This window comes from Rhizomucor pusillus (genome assembly GCF_041956525.1).
Source record: "Rhizomucor pusillus strain CBS 183.67 unplaced genomic scaffold VTP01scaffold_2, whole genome shotgun sequence".
NCBI lineage: Eukaryota > Fungi > Mucoromycota > Mucoromycetes > Mucorales > Lichtheimiaceae > Rhizomucor > Rhizomucor pusillus.
Window position 1 is genome coordinate 1,056,009 of NW_027192144.1, and position 19,939 is coordinate 1,075,947.

General features: G+C 47.3%; 6 protein-coding genes across 6 annotated transcripts; 1 reads left to right on the forward strand and 5 right to left on the reverse strand.

Annotated features, from left to right (window-relative positions):
- Window positions 1-1,035: 1,035 nt before the first annotated feature.
- Window positions 1,036-3,833, forward strand: VTP01DRAFT_4523 (uncharacterized protein; the record flags this gene model as incomplete). Its single annotated transcript, XM_069383214.1, has 6 exons — window positions 1,036-1,225; window positions 1,290-2,498; window positions 2,571-3,160; window positions 3,228-3,416; window positions 3,479-3,577; window positions 3,633-3,833. 6 exons carry the CDS (start codon window positions 1,036-1,038, stop codon window positions 3,831-3,833), a joined length of 2,478 nt encoding a protein of 825 aa, XP_069243937.1.
- A 252-nt stretch (window positions 3,834-4,085) lies between these two features.
- Window positions 4,086-7,351, reverse strand: VTP01DRAFT_4524 (uncharacterized protein; the record flags this gene model as incomplete). The annotated part of the gene is made up of 4 exons (XM_069383215.1): window positions 4,086-4,598; window positions 4,662-6,326; window positions 6,394-6,629; window positions 6,691-7,351. 4 exons carry the CDS (start codon window positions 7,349-7,351, stop codon window positions 4,086-4,088), a joined length of 3,075 nt encoding a protein of 1,024 aa, XP_069243938.1.
- A 983-nt stretch (window positions 7,352-8,334) lies between these two features.
- VTP01DRAFT_4525 (uncharacterized protein) lies at window positions 8,335-9,483 on the reverse strand (the record flags this gene model as incomplete). Its single annotated transcript, XM_069383216.1, has 7 exons — window positions 8,335-8,586; window positions 8,655-8,788; window positions 8,857-8,986; window positions 9,052-9,147; window positions 9,206-9,285; window positions 9,347-9,386; window positions 9,448-9,483. The coding sequence occupies 7 exons, from the start codon at window positions 9,481-9,483 to the stop codon at window positions 8,335-8,337; spliced, it is 768 nt and encodes a 255-aa protein (XP_069243939.1).
- Window positions 9,484-9,640: 157 nt separating this feature from the next.
- Window positions 9,641-10,762, reverse strand: VTP01DRAFT_4526 (uncharacterized protein; the record flags this gene model as incomplete). Its single annotated transcript, XM_069383217.1, has 4 exons — window positions 9,641-10,202; window positions 10,267-10,288; window positions 10,355-10,486; window positions 10,555-10,762. 4 exons carry the CDS (start codon window positions 10,760-10,762, stop codon window positions 9,641-9,643), a joined length of 924 nt encoding a protein of 307 aa, XP_069243940.1.
- A 194-nt stretch (window positions 10,763-10,956) lies between these two features.
- Window positions 10,957-15,291, reverse strand: VTP01DRAFT_4527 (uncharacterized protein; the record flags this gene model as incomplete). The annotated part of the gene is made up of 3 exons (XM_069383218.1): window positions 10,957-14,510; window positions 14,572-15,084; window positions 15,156-15,291. 3 exons carry the CDS (start codon window positions 15,289-15,291, stop codon window positions 10,957-10,959), a joined length of 4,203 nt encoding a protein of 1,400 aa, XP_069243941.1.
- A 1,325-nt stretch (window positions 15,292-16,616) lies between these two features.
- Window positions 16,617-18,217, reverse strand: VTP01DRAFT_4528 (uncharacterized protein; the record flags this gene model as incomplete). The annotated part of the gene is made up of 2 exons (XM_069383219.1): window positions 16,617-17,734; window positions 17,797-18,217. 2 exons carry the CDS (start codon window positions 18,215-18,217, stop codon window positions 16,617-16,619), a joined length of 1,539 nt encoding a protein of 512 aa, XP_069243942.1.
- Window positions 18,218-19,939: the final 1,722 nt, after the last annotated feature.

Here is a 19,939-nt window from a genome sequence, read left to right on the forward strand (position 1 = left end):
TTATCAAACAGGAGGACTAAATCATTGTAATAACCCGTCCTCTAAGACGCCCAGTGTAATCACTGTAGCGAACGGCGTACTTATATTATTTAAAGATGGAATACATAGCAATTCTTGGTGTAAACATACAAAGTGCTGCTGCTATCGCAAAATAGGACGCATTTAGTTCTATGTATTCAAGATGATGATCTTGTACAGGCAATGAGCACATTGCTATCATCACGATTCCTTCGGTTTCACTCGATACGTTACAAAAGGCTAGCTTCTCCTTGTCCAATGACAATGCAGTGTATATATGCCATTTCGAATGATAGAATTAGATACAGCTGAGACAAAGGTGCATAGCTGAAATTTAGATAATCCCTTTTTTGGAAAAACGAAGTGTAGTTGTAGTTAATTGCACATCGTCGTCACCAAGAATATATACCAATCTATTAAGCGAAACAGGATATCTGCAATCCCCCCTAGAACATTTCGCAATCCTTTTCATCCGATGCATGCAATTGGATAATATGCAATTGGATAATATGCGAAGTCGCAGTTTGCAAAATCTTTCATTGAAGGAAGGGTTTTAGGGTCTCGGTGTCGAGTAACTTAATTGGTGTTTAGGACCTGAGATGACCGCACAACTTGGCTGAACTGCGAAGAAACAGCAAAAATCATCAACTCGCGTCAAAACCAACAATGTGGTGCGGTTTGCTAGTGTGAGAGATAAAATGTCATAAGGTTTAATGATTTTTGCCAGCAGTGGTTTTGTATCATTTTTAGCGAGTTCAAGCAACGATGCTCTGAAGCCAAGCGGAAACTGAAACCGCTCACCATCGTGTCACCCCAATGTTAAGGGCGGCATTGATACCCATCACCACAAGAGAGAAGCCGCCTGCTGCCCTTGGCAACTTGTTTTAACACACACACACATACACACCCCTCTTGTTTCTTTTCCTTTACTTTAATGAGCACACTTCAAACTTAACTAACTTTTTACTGTCTGCCTGGTCACTTGTTCCTTTCCCTGCTTGTACCTAACTTTTCTGAATGTCACCTTATTCCAAAACCCTCAACGACGACAACACACGCCATGAAGACAAAGATCATTTTGACACTGACGAATCGTCAGAGCGCTTGAGCAAGTTCTGGGTCAAGCCCGAGCAGAGCCCAGAGTCTACGCTTAACAACCAACAATCCTCCGAAGACGACGATTGCTTTGACGCATCTTACCACGACGGTGAATAACTTTATCGGACGTACCACACATGCCAACTCAAATGCACTGACTTAACATTTTCCAGAACCATCTAAAAAATCGGACAGCAAGGAAGATGATGTCTCGTTTGGACTCACGACTGTGCAGGATGACGGTGCACACAAAAGAAGACGACAAACCAAAATGCTGCTTGTATCCTTGATCGAGTCCTTTTGCCGTATGCATGGTGATTCACCCGAAGCCAATCGCAAGGTGTTTTTCCTAATTTGCCAGACTTTGAGTTCTCTTGGTTTCATTGATTCTGAGTTTGTGGACGAGGTTGCCAGCGTCCGATCAACCTTCCAAAATGCGTTTCAAAAACTGCTTTACACTGCTGTCCAGACCGTCCGTAGCGAGGGCTTTCGCAGCCTGGAGGGACAGCCTCGCATGATTGCATCCACTCCTTACAGTGAAGACTCGTCGTCGTTGTCAGACAATGCGTCACCGCCGCCGCCTCATGCTCCTCCGTCGCGGCACTCTACAACATCCAGTCCGCCAAATTCGTCGCATAACGGGACTCCTCCTGATCTTCTTTTTGATTTGAATATTCAAAACTCGAGATATCGAAACGATTTTGTCGAGATTGCAATGCTCGGCAGAGGCGGATTTGCGAGCGTGTACCGCGCGCGTAACAAATTAGATGGTATTGAATATGCCATCAAAAAGATTCGTCTGAGCAGTCTAGAGACGGACGATGATCAGGACGGCGCGTACGAGAAGATATTCCGCGAGATCAAGCACCTCGCAAGACTGGAACATCGGAATGTAGTTCGCTATTACTCGTCTTGGTTGGAGTATTCTGGTCCAGACTATTTTATCAACGAAGAAGAAGACTACCGGGAAGAAGACAAGGCCTATGCAAGCTCCTCGGTATCCAGTCAAGACAACGAGCTGGAGGAGGAGCACTCGAACGACAGTATCTTCAATGGCCAGGATCCCACGTTTGAGGATGACCACTCGTTCTCCTTTAGAGGTCTATCAGAGCAAGACATGTCGCATATCCATTTTGGTATCGAGACTCCGGCCGACGAGAAAATGGAGTGCCCGTTATCGCAACCGGACTCTGTCAAGGATGCTAGCATGTGCCTGCCAGAGATCGACCGAGGTGCAGCCAAAGATACCGCGGAAACGACGACGACGGCAACGCCGCGGCCAGAAATTCACTATAATAGGACATCAGAAAGACGACGACGAAAAAGTAGTTGCAGCTTCAGCCATGGCTGGACCTTGTATATACAAATGTATCTTTGCCCAGGTAAATTTATTGTCGCTACTATCACTACATAGCAACGCAGCGCCAAGAAAAACTAAATGCCTAACGTTGCAGCTACACTTCACGGGTACATAAAATATCGCAACCGTCGATGCAAGGAAACAGGAGAACGGCGTGTCGACAGTGCTCGCAACATTGAAATCTTCGCCCAGATTTTGGAGGGCACTGCGTATATCCACGAGCAAGCGCTGATCCATCGGGACCTCAAGCCGAGCAATATATTCCTTGCCATGCCTACAGGTGGCGATGGCTACCGGCGGCAGCACCAACGTCGTTTCAGCAATCACTGGCAGGAGCACGGATTCTCCTACGATTCGGTCCTGACGGCTGGTACCTTGCGGGACTGCATGTGGGATGAAAACTGGGTGCCCAAGATTGGTGACTTTGGCTTGGCTTCCACTATTTTGGACGACGATAAAGTCGTAGATCAATGCTATTATCCAACAACCGTCTTTTCCACTAGTGGTTCTGCTAGCAGCTGCGTGGCGGCTGATCAGCAGAGCAGCATGTTTTCTTTGTCGTCGTCGTCGTCGTCTCAGCATTGCCGTCAGGAAAGCACGAACAGCCTAAGCAGCAGCGGTGGATACTTTAAGCCGCGTCCAAAGCTCAAGAGGATGCCAACTACCGGTGTCGGCACACGTACTGTAAGTTTCAAAACGATCATTGCGCTTTGGCTATAAGTGTATACTGATATCTCTGATATCTTCATAGTATGCTTCACCGGAACAGCTTGCAAATCCACCTAGAGGCTACGACGCTAAGGTTGATATTTACTCCCTGGGTATCATCTTGTTTGAACTTTATCAGCCTTTCTTCACGGCCATGGAACGAGCAAACGCCATCGAACAACTCAAGAAAGGTGTGTTCCCTGAAGGATTTGTGGAAAAATATCCAAAAGAGGCAAGTAACTATAAAAAGATTGCTTGATGCGATGAGGTTTACTGACTAATGTCTTTCTATAGTCCGCATTGATCCTGTGGATGATGGACGAAAATCCAGCTCACAGACCATCTGCTAATCAGCTGCTGGATTTTGAACTGTTTGCACCGTCGAACCCAACTGTAAGCCAAAAGTCTGTGTATAGTTTATGCAAATGACTGAATAATTTCCACGTAGGAGGAGAGCATATATTCTCACTTGCAAGCGCAGTTGCAGGCGAAATCAGTTGCATTGGATTCCAAGAACCGCGAGATGGCCGCACTTCGCGATGAAATGCACCGTATCGAACAACAAAACCGACGGGAAATGGACAGTATGCAACGTAAGCTCGAGGAACTCGAGCGCCAGCTGCACAGTGCACAAATATCTTCCCTGTAAATATTATACCCTTTTGTTTCTCTTTCTTTTTATATTTTGCAGTACATACTTTTTTCCTCTTAGCAAAAACCGATGGAAAATTTTTGTTTCCTTGCTCACTCCCATAAATTAAAAGCCAAACCATTTATAAACAGTCCAGTACAGTTCAGTTGTGTCTAGTACGATCATCATGATATGTTGGGGCGTTTTAATTTTATTATTAAAATACATGCATGAAAACTAATGCTTTGATTTTCTTTTTCATTTTGGTTTTTATGCCTCGATCTGGAGAGCAGCGCTTACGAACTCCTTCTCCTCCTGGTAGTGCTTCTTCTTGTTACCAGTGGCAACGGAGGCAGAAGGTTCACGACCAGTGTACTTGGGTGACTTGCCAGCGTGGTGGGTGGTCTGTGACAATGCAGTGGTGATTCTAGGCTGGACGTGCATCCAAGGACCCATGTTCAAAGGTTCTTCTTGGCACCAAATGATTTCTGCGTTGGGGTACTTGTCGGCGTGCTCCTTGATCTGCTCGTACGGGAAGGGGTTGAGCTGTTCAACGCGAGAGATGGCAACGTTAGTGACCTTGTGCTCCTCGCGAGCCTTGAGAAGAGTGTAGTAGACTTGGCCAGAGCAGAGAATGTGTCTGGTGATCTTTTCGGGCGCTTCGAGGTGCTCGGGATGAGGTTCGGGGAGGTAGAGCTGGAAGCTGGTATCGCCAGTCATTTCTTCCAAAGTGGAGCGAGCGAGAGGGTGACGAAGCATGGCCTTGGAGAAGGGCAAGATCAACTATTTAATCTTGTTGTCAGTAATCTATTATCCTTTTCCATCATCATTATTTTCAGTACTTACGGGTTTACGGAATTCACGGTTGATCTGGCGACGCAACACGTGGAACAACTGAGCGGGAGTGGAGGCATAGACGACTTGCATGTTGCAGTCCTGGTGCTGACGTGCCAACTTCTCCGGGGAGGGGAAGATGTATGGGTTGTCATCGCAGAGTTGCAAGTACCGTTCGATTCTTGAAGAAGAGTGTTCAGGACCCTGACCGTCGTAACCATGCGGCAAGCTCAAAACAAGGCCGCTTCGCTGTAACCATTTTTGCTCACCCGCAGCGAGGAACTGATCAATGATACACTGGGCATTGTTGGCAAAGTCACCAAACTGTGCTTCCCAAATAACAAGAGAGTTGGGATCAACGAGTGAGTAACCAAGCTCGAAACCAAGGACACCGTATTCGGAGAGAGACGAGTTGCTGATAGACAAGATGCCCTGTTCAGGAGAAATGTGGTTCAAGAGGGTGTAGGTGTTGTCGATCTTTTGGTCATGCAAGACGGCGTGGCGTTGAGAGAAGGTACCACGCTCGACATCCTGACCGGAGCAGCGGACATGCTTTCCTTCAAGCAAGAGGGAGCCCCACGCCAAAGCTTCGGCGGTGGACCAGTCGATATCCTTGCCGGATGCAAGAGCCTTGCCACGGTTCTGGATGATTCTGTTCAAGTTGCGGTGGACGTTGAAGTTCTCGGGAAGAGTGGTCAAGGCCTTGCCGACTTGCTGGAGAGTTTCCATGGAAACACCGGTGTGCGGGTGAGGCAGGATCTCTTCAGCGCACTCCTTGGGAGACTTGAAGCCAGGCCAAGAGCTGGAGAGCCACTCACGCGAGGTAGGCTTGTAGTCCTTGCTGCGAGCATAGCTTTCCTCCAAAATCTGCCAGACGCGCTTCTGGTTGGCTTCAATTTCATCCTTGGTCAAGCTTCCTTCCTTCTGAAGTTGTTCGGCGTACAGCTTAGCAACGGGAGTTTGCTTAGCAATAGCTTGGTACATCTTGGGCTGGGTGAAGCTGGGCTGGTCAGTTTCGTTGTGACCGTGCTTGCGGTAGCAGACAAGATCGATAACAACGTCTCTGTGGAAGGTCTGGCGCCAGTCAGCAGCAAGTTGCATGACGAAAGTGACAGCTTCAGCGTCATCGCCGTTTACGTGGAAAACGGGTGCGTTGATGGATTTGGCGATATCGGTACAGTAAGGAGTAGAGCGACCGAAGCGAGGATCAGTGGTGAAACCGATCTGGTTGTTGACGACAATGTGGATAGTACCGCCAGTGCCGTAGGCAGGCAAATCATGGAAGCCCATGGTTTCGTAGACAACACCTTGACCAGCAAAGGCAGCGTCACCGTGCATCAAGACAGCCATCGAGTGCTTGCGCTCGGTGTCCTTGCTGTAGAATTGGAGGGCGCGAGTCTTACCCAAGACAACGGGGTTGACAGCTTCCAAGTGAGATGGGTTCGCAACAAGGGAAAGGTGGACACGCTTGCCAGAGGGAGTAGGACGAACGTAGTTCATACCAAGATGGTACTTGACATCACCGGAGCCTTCCTCGGAAGGTTCAAGAGAGCCGCTGAATTCGCAAAAGATGGATTCGTTGGGCTTGCGGACGACGTTGCTCAAGACATTCAAACGGCCACGGTGAGGCATACCGATAACGATAGATTCAACACCAAGGTCGACGGCGCGGTCAATCTATCCAAGGATTGTCAACAATTTTTCACCAACTTTTATACAGGACATTGAATTGCTCCAGACTTACCAAGGCCTTCATACCAGGGATCAAGGTTTCGCCACCTTCGAGACCGAAACGCTTCTCGGAGGGGTACTTTGATGCGACAAAACGTTCAAAGCTGTCGGACCAGGTCAAACGATCAAAGATGACGCGCTTCTCATCGATGCTGTATTTGTAAGGTTGAGGGTTCTCGATGCGCTCACGGATCCAGTCGCACTGGGCACGATCAGGAATGTGAATGTATTCAATACCGATAGAACCACCTATTATTGTATCCGTAGATTAACTATTCATCCTACCATCTCCAAGACTATAACGACTTACAGTAGATCTTTTGCAAGTTATCGATGATCTCTCGGAGAGTCAAGGACTTGCCGTTGCCAACGAATGCAGGAAGGATACCGGGACCAAGGGAGAACTTGCGATCGAGATCCTTCTCGGTGAATCCATAGTAAGAGTAGGACAACTCGGGAGGAGTGGAGTGCTGGATATCAGCGTGCTGGATTCCGAGAGGATCCAACTTTGCCAAGTGGTGACCGCGCACCTGATAGGCTCTCACGAGAAGCTGGATCTTCATGTGGTCGATGACTTCAGAGGACGAGCCGTTTGCAGCGCCGGGAATGACAGCATCGGGCAAAGCGGGCAAACGGGCACTTGCCGAGGGGACGAGAGTGGGTGGAGGAGTGTAAGCCTGGCCAGGGGCGACGCCGTTTGCCATGTTCTTAAAGTACACTTGCCAGGACAAGTGCACGGACGAGGGATCCTTCAACCAGGCCTCGTACATTTCCTCAATGTAATTGGCAGCGTTGCCTTGCAAGAAACCATCGGTACTTTCGGGTGCTGCCTTTGCGAGGCGGGTTTGTTGGGTGTGGAAGGTGGTGACGAGGGCCGGGGCAGCGCGACGCTTAGCAGCGACAGGAACACGACCCACCGAGGACAAGGTGAAAGGTTTGGCGGCACGCGACAGCGCCGACAGTCGATACATGGTGGTTAGAAGAAAGGGGTGAAAGGAGTATGAAAAAGGTTACGTAGGATTAGCCGAGGTAAGTTTATTATTTTTTATCGGATGAACCTATTTCAGGTCCCACCCAGATGACGTTGAAGCAGCGGTAAAAATCGGATATTGTCACAATTTCCTGGTTTGCATGTGGATAATTCGGGTAAATATTTAAACAAATCCACTCTCTCTCAAAACTACTAAACTTGTAACTCTCAATTGCTTTGATCTCTCTACAGGAAAGGCTCCACGCTGCACTCGTATACATGCGATGCTTCAAGCATGCGTTTGAATTGACTGCTGCGACGAAAATGTCTGTGCGGAGTTGCTCCTTGCTTCCGGTTCTAAGCGTAAGCAGCAAAACTTTTTTTTCCAACAAGAAGGCGAACATGGATAAACCAACAAGGTTTTCGTTTTCTTTATTGTTATGCTCATCACATCCCCCCAGAGCCAAAGTCGACCTCTTCGTCCTCCGCCACATACCCCTTTTGCAGCTTACGTGATGTGACGGGAAGAAAAGGGAAGGAATAGCCTAAATTCTCCACACATTCTCTTGACACATAACTCCGGTCAAGCCGACGTTACCCGGGGTAATCCTTACTGTACTCTCTTGCTGCTTGCCCCTTCTTTACCTTCATACACCTCCCCCCGGCGCTTTCGCGATCGAACAACAGTCTGCCCTGTGACAGCGCAGTGGTGCTGTGAACGGATGATACTATCCAATTTGCCTCGTCTCGCGTGTCTTTTATCTAGGATGAACAAAAAAATGCAAGCGCATTTTTCTATAGCAATGAGCGACATGGTATATAAGTCTCACTACTCTGATGAGACGCGACACGGGAAGGGCAAAAGAGAGACTTCATTTGGTGAATGATTAGAAACGAAAATTAATATACAAACAGGCCTCGGTATCGTAGTGCGTCTACAAAACTATAAAATTCTTGGAATCTATTTGTCGTGAAAGGTTACTACTAGTCTCTGGTTGGACTTCTCGGTGCGGCGGTGCTACTGCTACTGCTGGAGCTTGGTGCTGGTATCGGTCTACCTACGCTGCTCGATCCCCGCCGTGATGAGCTGCTGGTGGTGGTGGGCAATCCAGATGAAGGTGGTGCATTGATATCCGCTCCTCCTCCTTGCTGGTAGTCACCTGGAGGTGCTGCATCTGTCACCAGCAGCCGCTTAATCATTGCACCCCATGACTCTGACTGTGTAGGAACCGCAATCTATGTCACATTCTCGTCAGTACCTTGCATGATGACATTCATTCCTCCGCTGCTTGATCATCATTTACCTTGTACGGAAAAGGATTCCCTTCGGTCGTCGTGATGGATGGTATATGCTCCTTGTTATCATTTGCGAGTTTCAAAATATCCATTAACCTCTGTGACAATTGCCGCTCCACAGATCGCATGGCTTTCTGCCGTTCTAGAGCATTGATGGTTTTTTAGTCTGATTGTTGCGAGAGAAAAAGCTACTAAGCTTCCTTCTCTTACCTTGTTCGCTCTGCGGTTGTGTGAAATCTACAGTGATAACCCATTGTTCCCAACAGACCAGCTCCTCAGACTTTGAGAACTGGAACCAATTCTTTTTCAGCCGCTTCTCATAAAATAAAACTGCTATCTTCTTTTTATCCCTCGAATTATCAGAGTGACATTGTGCGAACGTATATACATCTAATCATCCGTTACCTTGCCCTGTCTAATGTGACTGGGAGATGTATTGTACAGAAAATCAGCTATCCGTTCCTCTATTAATGATTCAACCTCGCGGCTATCTGTAGCTGACTAGTTTAAAAGGTTGTTAGGAGTCTGGGATAATAAACTTGGAGAGAGAAATACTTACTACAGTAATATCCAAAAAGCGCAGTTCTCGGGGAGTTACGTTCACGAGAAGTCGATGGAAAAAGATGGCATGGAGCAAAGCTAGAAGATTTCAGAAGTTGGACCGGCTACCGCTGCCCCGCGATTATGCAGCTCACTATACCTCGGAGCACGTCCTTGACGAGATCCCTTGGCACTGCAGTCTGGATGAAAAGACCCCACTTAGATCGTTATCGCGCGCTTCACAAGTTGATTCCGGCATACCATTTCGACATTGAACTCTTGAGCGTTACTCGTCATTGTCGCTGTGCCGTGTATAAAAAGTTGGTTGGTCTGCGGCGGGGCAGAAAGTAGGAGGGGAGGAGGACAGGTGGTGGCACAATGCGCGCCGTAGCCACATGTAAGTAAGAGAAAGTCCCCAACACATACATTTTTTTTTTCTGTTCGATGAGGTTTCTTACATACGTTTTACTGGTTCATACAGCCATCCATCTACAGAGGAAGCTACTTGACTGCCGATATCCTTGACAGCCTCTTCATCTCTACCCACTACACTTAAAACGACCCTGATGCCGTCCGGATCTGTGCCCCATCGAGGATAGCTGCCGATCTTGATATGCTGGTTCACTACACGTTGCTGAATAGATGTCAAGTTAGGTGCAATTTCACCTTCTTGCAGCCTCGTTGCTATCTGCACGCGGAAATATCGACCGCCAGCACCCCGATCCAGCACCATCTTTTCAAAATGAGGTCGAAGATGCGTGAGCAGTCGTTCAAACAGTTTTGGAATACCAGGAAGTATATGGATGTTCTTGTTAACGACCACGACAGGTACCCACAGCTCATCGCGCGGCGCAACGCGCAGGATTTCGGCCGGTGAGGGAAACAAGGCCATTCGTTTTCGCGCCTCTGTCAACTCCCAATCTGCATATTTGGCACGCATCGTCTTTTGCATTTCTCGGCATGTTTCGTCGTCCAACTTTAGGTCCAATGAGTAGGCACGCGCAATTGCTTCGTAGCTACATAGACGAGTGTTAAGTTAATTCCTCGATATTTTCTGTCCTTTATTTCACGTCGTTATACCTGATATCATCATGGGTGGGACCTAGATAACACTAAATCATCAGAGAAATCGTACAATTTTTCCCTATTTCTATGCCTTGATTGTTACCAATACCACCGCTTGTGAAGACGAGATCATGCTGTTTTGAAAGTCTCCGTACTGTATCCCCTATAGCTTCATACTCGTCAGGTATCATTTCCACTCGCTTCAAGTCAACACCGAGTTCAAACAAGTAGCGTGCTTTGTCAAGTTCAGATAGATGAATATAATAGCTTTAGCTTTTCATATAGAATAAAACGACTCCTCACCAAGGAAATGGGCGTTGGAATCGCGAGTCTTGCCGTTCAGGATCTCGTCACCGATCATGCAACAAGCTGCGGTCAATGAAGACGGAGGCTTTACCGATGTCGACATGAAACGTCTGGATAGCTGGGTTGTCGTGTAGATAGTGGAATAGTGATATCGGGCCACAGCAGATAACGATGAACCACGGCTTGCATTAACGGCAGGAAACATGGTGGCAAAGGGTGCTAAATTTGTAACGGCGCGGATGGAATTAAATTGATGTAAGCTTGCAGAGTTGGAAAAGTTTGAAAGGAAAATGTATTTACAGAGAAGAAGAAGAGGGGGAAATACAGGGAGTAGTAGTAGGAGTGATGCAGTAAAAGACATGCTAGAAAAATAATAAAGATGGTGGAGGTAAAACTTGACTAGGCTTCAGCTGACGTTGTTGACTTGGAAAGTAGTTCAAGGGTAATTTCCTCGATACAGTTATTGATAAACTCTTCCAAGTCATCGTCGTGTTCGACAGAGTCGCCAAACAGACGATACAAGTGCTGTTTGACTTGAGCGCGGGTGACAGCATCGAGGTCCGCATTCAGCAGGTACGACTGTATTTCTTGTCGTATTGACTGCTTTGCATCGCCGCCCGTGCGTCTTGAACTACTTGCATCGCTTCTATCTCTGCGATGCGTGGGTGCTGCTGCCGGTGGTACTGCTGGTGGTGGTGGCGGCGGTCGACGCCTGCCGCCACCGCCAGTGGAACGGATTCGGGAAAGGGAAGGCGGTGGCGCCGGCGCTGCTGCTGCCGCCAAAGCAGCGTTCCGGACACCTGGTATTGTCAGACCCACTTTGCCGTGAAGAGCGGCGCTACGACCTTCTTCAGTCACTCCTTCAATGCCATCTGCTGCAGATCCACTCGGAGTTGCATTGTAGCCACCATATCTAGTCGACTCCAAAGCTGCCTCGGGATCCATGCTGAGACTGGAGCTGGCGAGGGAGTACGCTGCCGATAAATTCGATCGTATCGACGCACGGTCAGATGGAATAGCCGATTCGGTAGAGTAAGAACGTCCGCGTACCAATATATCGTTGGACGGTGGCAATCTGGTAAACCCAGATGCAGTAGTAGTAACATCGTTTCTGGATGGATAGAATGCAGTCGGGTAATCTTCGCCGGTATTGCGAGAGGAATACGTAAAATAGGATGACTGTGAATGACTCTGCTTGTGCTTTCCAGCAAACTGTGAACGGCTGCGTCGATTTTGCATTTTCAAATCTCCACCTTGAACGGATGGAACGGCGTATCCGTCATCAAACGGATTGTCTAGCGAAGAGACAAAAGGATTGGCAAAAGACCCCGATCTTATGCTGCTAGTTGGCGACGCTGTCGGCAAGAGTTCCATGTCATCCTTTCCGTTCGCTCTTTGAGGCGATTTCCGTTGGCCGTCCATAGGTCGCATCGTCGTACCATACATGCCCATAACAGCCGCGGTAAGTTTGTAACCACTAGTAGCAGTGCTGCGTACACGCAACGACTGCTGCTGCCCGCCTCGAAGCTGTGCCACCGGAGGTGTCGACAATATTTGCTCACCGAACGATCCAGAGAGACGAGAACCGACCGAGTGGATGCTGGCTCGACCACTGACAAAGCCCGTAAAGCCCGTAAAGTTCGAATCGAGCGCTGCTGCTTCTTCAACCGCTCTTTGGTACGCTCTTTCTGCTTCAACCGCTTCGAACTCTCCTAATCGCATGCGCGGAACTAGCTCTTCTTCGTTTTCGACCTTGCTTTCACCGCTGGTGCTATCTCCATCCTTCTGCTGCGGATGGGAATCGTCTTCAGTGTCGACAGCACCGTGGATGCGGCCTCTATGCCCGTCTGCTGCCGGCCAAACGTCGTACCAGCGTTCTGCATAGTCGCTGCACCAGATTGCTACAAGAGGAAACCAAACGGCAAACAGCGGTACCGAGCAGAGGCAGTACAAAATGAACCAGATCACGTATTTGAATTGACGGCGAACAATAAAGTAAAGGATATGCAAGGCGACTAGACTGGCAAAGCTGACAGCAATAATTCCATACGCCAAATCTCCGTAGATGAACAAGCGAAAGTAGACACCGTAGAGATAGACTATGATAGGCATAGAAAAGATCATATCCAGAAGCTTGGTAAAGGATACAATCCAGCAGCCTAGACCAAGATCCCACGCCGCTCGCTGCACTTCGATCTGATTGTGGAAAGCTGCTCGCAAATTCCTGGATTGGAGAGCCTGCAGCGTAAAGATGTTTGTAGGCAACGTCGCATATCCGATCGCTTCCGGTTCAAATCCAAGTCGATGCTGTGGATGCGATCGTAACAGTACTATGCCGAGGTACTGTTCTTCTCCAAGTAGCAGCACATTTTTCATATGCATTGTATCCGCACGTGTGTTGGCAAAATTCCGTAAGACAGTTGGGTGGATGCAGCACGGTCGAATGCCAGGGCAAGGCGCAAGTGACAAGCGCGATTCCTTGTCAGTGGCCATGGAGTCAGGTCTGTTGTCGCTGTTGTTGCTGAAGACACTGTCTCCCCAAGTATCCTGTCCTGGAACTATCTCGTCGCTTACTTTTGGCCATTTGCTCTGGATAGTTTGCTGCGAAGTGGAAAGGCTCTTGGAGCGTCGTGACCAGAACGAGCGCGTAGGAGGCCTTTTTTCATCCAGGGCGGGCACGTTTTCCGTCCAGAGCTTGTACATCATGAAACCTCCGTTAATGGAAAGGACCGTCCCGAGGAAAGCTTCGTACGCAAGGCCTGAGTAAAACGTCAGATACAGAGGGAAGATTTGCAGCATCGTTGTAATATTTTGCTCTGGATTTGCAGGTCGTACGTGACCACTGATGGCTAGCATCTTTCTGTCCTTCTCCAGTCTTGACACAAGAGTCTGCACAACGTCTCCTTGAACTTGCAGATCTGCGTCAGTCACCATCATATATTTGAATTTTCGAGGGTCGATCCCGAGTACGCTGTAACACTGATTGAACAATTCATATTCCAGAGGAGTCATGCGGTTGTTTGCAAGATTGAGACACCGTTCAAGAAAACCAAAGATGAGAACCATTGAATCGCGCTTGCCCCTATTTCCGGGAACGCAACCTAGTGATATTTCTTTGGGGTTGCCGATCTTGACAACGACGAGGTAAGGGACACGATTGCGACCGGTTTCGTAATATCCAGCGAACACTTTTGCATAGTTGATTCTTCGACGGTTTTGACCCAGTGAAATGTAAGGCTGAGGTGTAGGATCCTCTGTGCCACTGTATCCGAGAGCTTCCAGGAGACACAGATAGGTCTCTTTTGAATCGTATTTACTTCTAGTAACGCCGTCGCAGACAAAAAGCAATAATTTCCTCGAGTCCTCATAAATAGATCGCGCCAGTGATTCAAAGGATTGCTTTAACGTCTCACTTGGTTCGGAATAGCAAGGTACCATCATAATCGTGTACGGGCAGGAGTGATTTGGAGCGGAGGATAGTTCTGGTGCAGACGAAAACAGTAATCGTTGCATGAATCGCATTCGGCACAAGTGAGCAAGGTTCATTTTGAGCAGGAAATATAGCAATCCAGCACCCATGGTGGCCCACAATGCAGGATTAATCCTTGAACACCCTGTGGGAGCCTTGTCAGGGGTGATGCCTTTGTGGAACAATTCCAACAAGCAGTCCTTGTAAACTTGAGCGTTTGACACGTTGCCTTCAAAGTACTCTGTAATATCTTCGCCGAGATTGATGAAAAGATATTTCGTCACGTCGAGAGGTAGAAACATTCGATCGAGTGCGAATGCGCGTGAGTAAACGCCAGCCGAGACTTCAATCACGTTTGTTGCCGCTTCGAGGTAAGCAGTGACATCCAATATAGCGCCATCCAGAGCAACAAAAGCTTTCCCTGGACCGTTGGGTGACGACAAGGTTGTGAAATTCTGTATATCGTCCATGGTGTATAAAATATCTGCAACGCGTTGGTCTCAGTGCTCTGAAAATAAATATATCAGGGTGTGCGTAGTACGAACCTCCTTTGACAGGTAAAGGGATCTGTGAAAGCTGACTGGTATAACAGTGCTCGCCCGTTACATTTGTTGCGTTGGGGTATGGACAGGAAACGAGTTCACCGTTGCGGTACGTGTATCCGGGGTCGTTGGACAATTTATATGAAAGCCAGTTATCTGCTAATTCAGACTTGCCTGTATCTCCAATGCATTGTTGCAACTTTGGGTTGGAATATGTATCCGCCCCTTTTCGATCAAGCATCATAAATGACGGAAACATGGGAGATACATCCAGACTGTTGTATTGACTGACATCGTTCGCGATAGGCGAAGAATCGGCGTATTTCGACCACTCGACTGCTTTGCCGTTGATAGCTGCGTATTTCGAGTCGTTTTGGAATACTAAACTGTAGGAATATGCATGCTCGCTGTCGCAAAAAAGAGTCGAAATATATTCCAGCCAAAATAGAAACAATGCCGACAATCCCAAGTATAAAATGCACAGTGCAATCTTTTCACGCCATGCTTGACGAGCGGCTATAAAGAGAGTGAATGCAACTGTTAGGATTTCTTTTGCACTGACACTGCTGTCGTTAACTGTAACGTGCCTGCAGTCTTCAAACCAAGGATATAATGGAGTATGAAATCAGGAAAGATAAGTGTACATAGCCGGGAGAACAAGACCCAGACTATGCGTCTGCAAGAAGGTGTACGCATGTATGAGAAGTTTCCGGCAACTCTCATGTACAATACGTTGCCGGTTCAACCATACAAAAGAGAAGGTCTGTGGAAAAGGGAAGGCTGAACTTTGGCTGGGAGTTTGGGAATTGAAGGTCAGCCCAATCATCTATGCTTGCTCCACGTTAAAAGTAAACTGGAAACTTGTTTATGCACATAGCCCAATTGAGCGGTCGATTTAGAATACCTGGTTACTATTGATTAGTTGTAGAAAGGTTGCATTGTGCATCAGAGTGTATACATTTCTTGGGCCCTAAGATATGTATTACACAAATCTGCATCATCTACTGGATGCCGATGTGAATAATTACTGTTTACAAGGAATGGATTTACGTATTCATGCAGATGTAAAGTCCTTGGCATCAAAGAACTTCTTTGAAAAACAAAACCCTGATTTAATGGGATAAGGACGACACTGCAGGAGCTTAGTTTTCCCACATTTTTCTTTCAATATGCATCGTTTAATCCGATGATATATTCCGACAGTGCCGTAAGTTGCCAGGGCAAGTCTATCAAAATAATGTACTCATGCCATTGTCTGATATGCGCATATTTTCTAACGATGTTATTCTTATGCTTGTAGATACTGACAATTGCTACGTAAGTGGCGTGCATACGAATATGTCAAATTGTTGACCGATGTCAGTAATCAAGTTACAGACACGCTGCTGGAGAGAGTCTGGATTGACTATGTAAAAGGGAGGAGATAATTACATGTACTGTATACTTGAAATCAATTGGCACAGGTATTATCTCCAGCAAGCAGCATCGGAGGTTCACAAAAAAGTTGTCAAGAAGAGAGTTACAGTTGGCTAAGTCAATATATTGATCTTCATCCAATTTTTTGTATAGTTTCTTTTTTTAGAAAGGATGGGAGATAGCATCGATGCTGTGACAATAACAGGATATGATATGATATATAAATAACAGATGATATGTATAACAATGGGAGCAAGATAAAAAAGAAGGGAGGACGCTTTGCAAAAAGAAAAGGGTAGAGCTGCATGCGAGCCCAGGAATAGAGCTCTAGAGAAGGGAAAGAAGGGAAAAAAATGCAGAGGGGGAAAGGCATAAAATAACACTAACACACGAGAAAAGAAAAGAAAAAAAAAGTAAAAACAAGAAAAGACAAAAGGAATGGTAGAATTGCAAACCTGGCGAGCTGCGTTGCGCGGCAGAGGAAAGGACAGAGATTGTGTGAGAGAGAGGGAGAGAGAGACATGCGTACAATGTTGTCATATAGTGGCCCGTTAAGAAAACGATGGGTTGGTTGTTTGACAAAAGAAGGAGGAAAACGAGAGAGAGAGAAAGAGAGAGAAATCAAAGATGGTCTATTGTCGATCCTTGCGCTGCTGCCTTCTCTTTGATAAACCACGAACATGACTCACAGCGTAACCCTGATGGCTAGGATACTCGTTATCTGCGATTCGTCGCTTTTTTAATACGAGATTGTGTTGCAGATCGCAGTGAGCGGCGACGGCATGCTTTACCGTAGGTGAAGTGCCAGTCTTCCAATTACCGATATTCATCCGCATTGGTGAGACTTGAGTAGGTGTATGCATGGGCGATGATGAGATTGAACTAGGCAAAGATAATGAAAGCATGGGAGGAACGCTGCCGCTGTGAGTTGGCGAGACTGCAGTTGCAACATTAGCGTAATTTGGAGATACTGGAGAAATTGGGTTAAACACTGTCGAGTGCTGCTTCTCGTCTGTCCAGGATGTCTCTCGCAATCTTCGCTTCCTTCCGGTATGTGCATGATGTGACATGTAGCCGTAAGGGTCGGGCAAACAATGCAAGATATTGCATGGCGAGCCAGAACAGTGAGTATTGGTGGATGCGATGTGCTCAGTATGCTGAGGGCTGGTCGGTGAAGGAAGCGACGGTTGTTGAAGGTGAGTAGGTGGTGGAGGTGGTGGAGGTGGAAGTTGCATGCCGATGGGCAAATACGAGAGATCTTGCAGGTACGAGACCGGCTCGCTGCGAGCTCTAGCCTCGACATGCATGTGTAACAAATGATGCCACTGCTCAAAAGTCGACTGAGCAATGTAAAGTCGGTAGTCTATCAATTCCAAAAAGATTCGTTCGGCCGCATTAATCTCGGCCACGGGGAGGCCTGCTATTTTCGCCCAAGCTGAGTTTCGGTATGTTTTATCCTGCACGAACTTCGACGCAACTACCAAGCTGGCCAGAAACATGCGTCTTCCGCAGTTGATGTAAGCGTCTTGCCACTGTTCCTGTTTTCTATCTGCACCTGTGCCGTACAACTGTGCAAGGAGCGCTGGTCGAGCACGAAACAGGTAAAACAATGCCGTCTGCAATGTCGAATACGTCGTACGAGACCGTTTCAATACTTCTTGAATAAACATCCGCAGGGGGACCACAGCCGACTTTACGTAACGTGACGCAGTTGGGGACCAGATTGTTTCAATGACATGGGCGTTCGTATCTATTTGTCACATGGGCGTTTAGAAGACATGGCTTTTTGCGCCGTTAAACAAACGCACGTACCAACTAGCGCCTCAACATACGCCAGACGGTCGTTTCGCTTTAGCGCCATAGGAGGGATAGTCTGAAGAGAAGGATAGCTGTAGTGGCGATACTCTGCTGAATCTACCAGCTTTGCAGCGTGGGTGGACATTACGTTTCGCAGGGCATACATTTCAGGATCGGTTTGCAGCGACAAGGCGCTGTCCGAAGGAGGGACGATCTTTTCCATGCTTTCAAAGGTTGTGCCTGAAGGACAGTGTGCGCACTGGGTAGGAATGGCAGTGCATGAGCCATAAGAGTTGCAGTACGAAATTGGCATAAGAGGTGGTGGTGGGTTGGCGGCCGATCGATAACCCTCATGATACCGACAAGAAGAAGGTGCGGGAGGCATAATGTGGAACGGCACAGCGATGCGTGGGCCGGACGCTTGTACAGATGTCATGAGGTCGATCGATGCAAAGGAAAGCAGAGGAAAAGAAACTGCTGCAGCTCTGGAATAAGAGAACAATAAAAAGGTACGGAGCAGCTAGAGCGAAGGGAGCAAGGAAGACCCGAGAAGCAAAAGATAGAAGGGGGCGTTCAGGCAAAAAGAAGCAATCTAAATAACAAAAGTGGAAAAACGAGGGGCAAGGCAGCGGAACAAAGGGGGGTATGCTGAGAAGAGAAGAGTGAACGGAGGATGGGGGAGTGAAAACCAGATGTGCTTTTCCGCTGTAATGATGAGGAAGAAGGGGGGAGCCAAATTGTGAGCGGAGCTCCCAAAAAAGAAGGGCAAATTTGATGCTCCAATTGAATCGTCGGTCAGCTGGGCCTTGGCGCTTGCCCCCATAGCAACACCTTGTCAATTGCCAACAACAACAACCTTCTGCGCGCGCGCTCTTGTCCGCCGAGGGGATGTTTCGAAGGGCCTATGCTAGGAGCTTCAGAGGAGAAACAGGATATCCATAGGGACATGACTCGACAAATCGTTAGATAGATGGGATTCAATGAAAGCATCCATATGAGGCAACAGCGCTTGTGCTCATCAATTGCATCTCGTGGTGTGCATGTGCACGCGTGGTGGCGAAGAACGTCTATTCCACAACATGCGCAAAACGCCTATTGCAGTCAGGTTGTTGCACCCTTCTATACATAACACCTTCTACTCCGCAGCTGATCGTCCGCTACGCCCACAGCTCTCTCATCCATCCAGCCAACGGCGCGCTCGTTCTTACTATACCGATGCAGTGTCACCCACGGTGTTTCTGACTATATATCTCGCTTATCCTCTACACACTAAGCACGAGTATCACAGCAAAATTCGTCCAAACTTCCATTGCATATCAGCTCCTTGCCCCTCGTTCCTCCTTGTTCAATGTAGTTCGACGTAATTTGCATAGTAATTATAGCTGTTTTGAAATTTATAAGCGCGCCCACCCACGTAAATATACCTGTCGTTTTACATATGCATGCTGATCACCTCAGGTACCTCAGTACTTTTCTATGTTGAGTATAAATATCAAACGTGTCGTGCCACAACAATGTTTGCATGACCCTTATTTATCAAGAACAAAGGACGATCTTACTTTGCCGAATGTGACACCAATGTCGAACACGGCTGAGCGAGACAGATTGAAAAATCGATCTTCTTTTGGTCTATCATTGCATACAATCTTGTTCCATGTCAGACCGAGCAGCTGCTCATATGTCCATGAGTATACGACGTTCAGGGATAATTGAGCTTGCAATTTCAACATTTCCTGAAGGAGCGCCCTCTTTTTTTCCTTATCATATGTTGAATACCAGACACACCCTGATCCTATATCTTTTATTTTTGGCATTTTTATTAGGCGACTTCTTCGCTTAAAAATGTCAAAGGAATGCATGAAAATGCCGGATTGACTGATAAACTATGCTTAATGTGAGTCGCTCTACATTGCAACCACCATTTTTTCCAGCTTTTTCTCTTTACAGCTAAAGTAATGATATGCCAAATGATTATTTATTTTTGTCTCCCAGTCATCCTTGTTTCAGTTATTTTCAATTGACGAAAAAGATGTAAGGGCAGGCGAGTTTTCTGCATATCGTGTGTACAAAAAAAAAGTTTTCAGGACCACATCTTGTTCTCCTATTATTGCGACGTTTCCCTCTCTTTCGCTGCGAGATCACAGCAACGAAAGAAAGT